General features: G+C 53.0%; 1 protein-coding gene across 1 annotated transcript; it reads right to left on the bottom strand.

Moving 5' to 3' along the window:
* Positions 1-210: 210 nt before the first annotated feature.
* CCL26 (C-C motif chemokine ligand 26) lies at positions 211-2,820 on the bottom strand. Its single transcript, XM_079120074.1, has 3 exons — positions 2,496-2,820; positions 2,302-2,416; positions 211-453 (listed from the first exon to the last, which is right to left on the bottom strand). Exons 1-3 carry the CDS (start codon positions 2,566-2,568, stop codon positions 363-365), a joined length of 279 nt encoding a protein of 92 aa, XP_078976200.1. The 5' UTR covers positions 2,569-2,820; the 3' UTR covers positions 211-362.

Below are 2,820 nucleotides of genomic sequence, written 5' to 3'. Positions count from 1 at the left end.
GCCAAACCTTTTGCCAAGATGTATCACATTTTTCTTTTTTGCAATTATGCAAAAAAAAAAAAATGCAAAATTCAAATTTTGCAGGGTTTGGGGATGTTCAGGCAGTTGGTGAACCTATCCTGACTTGGTTTCCATGCCTTGGAAAAAAAATTCAAGTTTTATTGATTAGAAATATTATCCACAAGTCAAATCTTTATGAAAAACCTTTATTTAAAAAAGAAAAGAAAGAAAACTCTGGTGGAAAACATGCTTCCCTCCCTGCCAGGAGGCCCTCTGTAGAGATGGCCCCAGCTCCACCCAGGGGAACAGGGCCAAGAGCAGGGTCCAGGTGTCCCTGGACTGAAAAGTCAGCAGAGTCACAATTATTTCTTAGTTTCCAATAAAGAAATATATCTCTGCACCCATTTTTCCTTGGGCTGGACACAGACTCTCTCGCCTTTTTTGGTAGTGAATCTGCAAAATAGAGACAGAGGTGACGTGAATATGGGGGCCCTTGGCTTCCTGGGAAGGGGCAGAGGGAGAGGGCGGGGCGGCTCCCTGAGTGGTCTTGACACCCACACCCCTGCCGCACTCCGTCCCTGGCTCCTCCTCATGGACCCACACCACCACGCCACTTCATTCTCAGCTGCATCGTCTTGGGTTGTTCTTGTGGTTGTGTATGTGATTCCTGCGTTCCTTACTGTGCTGTGAGCTTATTAAAACGCGGGGGCCGGGGTCGATGTCCCTGAGTCTCCAGCTCTGAGCTCTCTGAGAGCACTCAGAAGCGGCAAGAACCGAGGTTGGGGATACTCTAGCCTGGCGCGGGTTTTCAGGGCCCAGTGGTGTCTACAGGGCTGGCTGGCTGGCCCTGGCACATGCAGGGCAGAGGAGCCCAAGGAGTAGGGAAACAAGGGAGGGAAGGATCCTGTGACAGTCTGTAAGTGTGACTGCAGATTTCTTTGTCATCATGCCCATTGGCAGGTGGGGGCCCATGCCCCCTCCCCATGAATTTAGGCCAGGCTGAGGGACTGACTGACTAAGAGAATATGGTGGAAGGGAGGCTCTGTGACATCTAAGGCTGTGTTGCAAAAGATGGCGAAGCTCTTATGCTGGAACCTTGAACCTCCTTGTAAGTCCTACCACCATGCTATGAGGAAGCCCAACCAGCCTTGCAGAGGTGCCGCCAGCCCCCAGCCAGCAGGGCCAGCTCCAGCAACATCTCCCTTCAATTGAGTGAGCCAGCACCATCCATCCAAGCCTTCTGGAATTCCTGGCTCACAGAAACCATGAGAAATAAGAAAATTATCATTTGGTGTTTTGGTTTGTGGTCCTAGAAGACTGATAAACACCTGTCCCTTCATTTTAGAATTGAGGAATCTCGGCTTGTCTAAGGTCCCCCCGCTTGTGACAGAGCTGTGCTTTGACTCCAGTTGAGGAAGCTTTGTCAGCTGCTGGTTAAGTGTGGGTGCCTTTAAAGTTCCAGAAAGCCACTCGAGACCCAAAGGAGAAGAGCCAGGACATTCTGAGTCCCAGGGTTCCCCTTCCTCTGCATAGGCACGCAGTGTCACGTGTTTATCCTCAGCTCTGTCTCAAAATGATGGCATTCAGGTTTGTCCCCGGAGCCCCCTCTCTCCTGCTGCTTATTCTCTGGTGTTCAGCAGCTCTGTATCCTTGGGAGCACAGGCTGGTGCCCACTTCCTGTTTGCTCCTGAAGGCGATTTCCATCTTTTGAGCATATGGGGTGTACAGGCCCGGTGCTAAATGACGTGCATACGTGATCTCATTCAATCCTGCCAGGAGCCCCTGAGCCACGTGTGGGCTCCCTCGTTACCATGACCTTGCTCCTGGCTGCCTCTCTGCCTTGTCAGGGCTGACAGTTTATCCTCCCCCACTTCTGGTCCATCCCATGCTCCTCTGTCCTCCCTGGAATGTTCCTTCCACTCATCCTTGGGGTCACTTCCTTAGGGAGACCTTCCAGATGCCAAGTCAGGTCCTCCTGGGACTGTGACAAGCTCCCTCCTCCCCTCTCTCTCTCTCTCTTTTTGCTCAGCACGATTGTGATCAACACTTCTGTGCACATATCTTTGCCTCTTTTCTTTCCTGAGACTGCAAGGTCTGCCTGGCCCACGGTATAAGGAGCAGACTCTAATCAAAGCTCAAAGTCATACATGTCATCGCAGAGGCAGGACACAACCCAGGGGCCCAGGTTCTCATCCTGAGGCTCATCCTGCCCCTGGGCTGGCAGAGGTGGGGGCTCTGCTCGGCACCCATCCAATGACGTGGGGATCAGGGACCATGAAAGCATGCCCGGGAGATACTCACATCACACCCTGCTGGGGGCAGCTGATCTGGGTGAACTGGTAGGCTTGCACCCAGTTCCAGGGAAGCATCTTATGGCTGTATTGGAAACAGCATGTCTTCTCAACGTCACTGTCACCTAAAGATAGGAGGGAATCTTGAGACTGTCCTTTCTGGAAAGGAGCCTGGGGCGGGAAGGGCCTGGGGCGGCTACGTACGTGTGGCAGCTCTGACGTGGACGGTCAGGAGGAAGGCCAGGAGAATGGGAGGAACCAGAGGGAAGCTCCTCATGGTCCTTGGAGCCGGGTCCTTCACAGCTGTCTTCTGAATTCCTCCGGCCTGCCCGCCTTTTAGGAGGCTGAGCAGTCCCTGAAGAGAATTCCAGAGAATTGTGTGGTTGGAAACGGAAGTGGCTTTTCTTCCTTGGCTGAACAATGGAGTATAACCCACTACCCGAGGGAAGGAGCTGGGATGGTGGGCCCAGGTCCTGTGGGAGGAGCAAAGGGGCCAGAGTGCCAGCGGGAGTCTCGGGCCCAGGGATGT

The sequence above is a fragment of the Sciurus vulgaris genome, assembly GCF_902686455.1.
Source record: "Sciurus vulgaris genome assembly, chromosome: 18".
NCBI lineage: Eukaryota > Metazoa > Chordata > Mammalia > Rodentia > Sciuridae > Sciurus > Sciurus vulgaris.
Note: the sequence above shows the minus strand (reverse complement) of the source record. Positions and strands in the feature narration are given on the sequence as shown.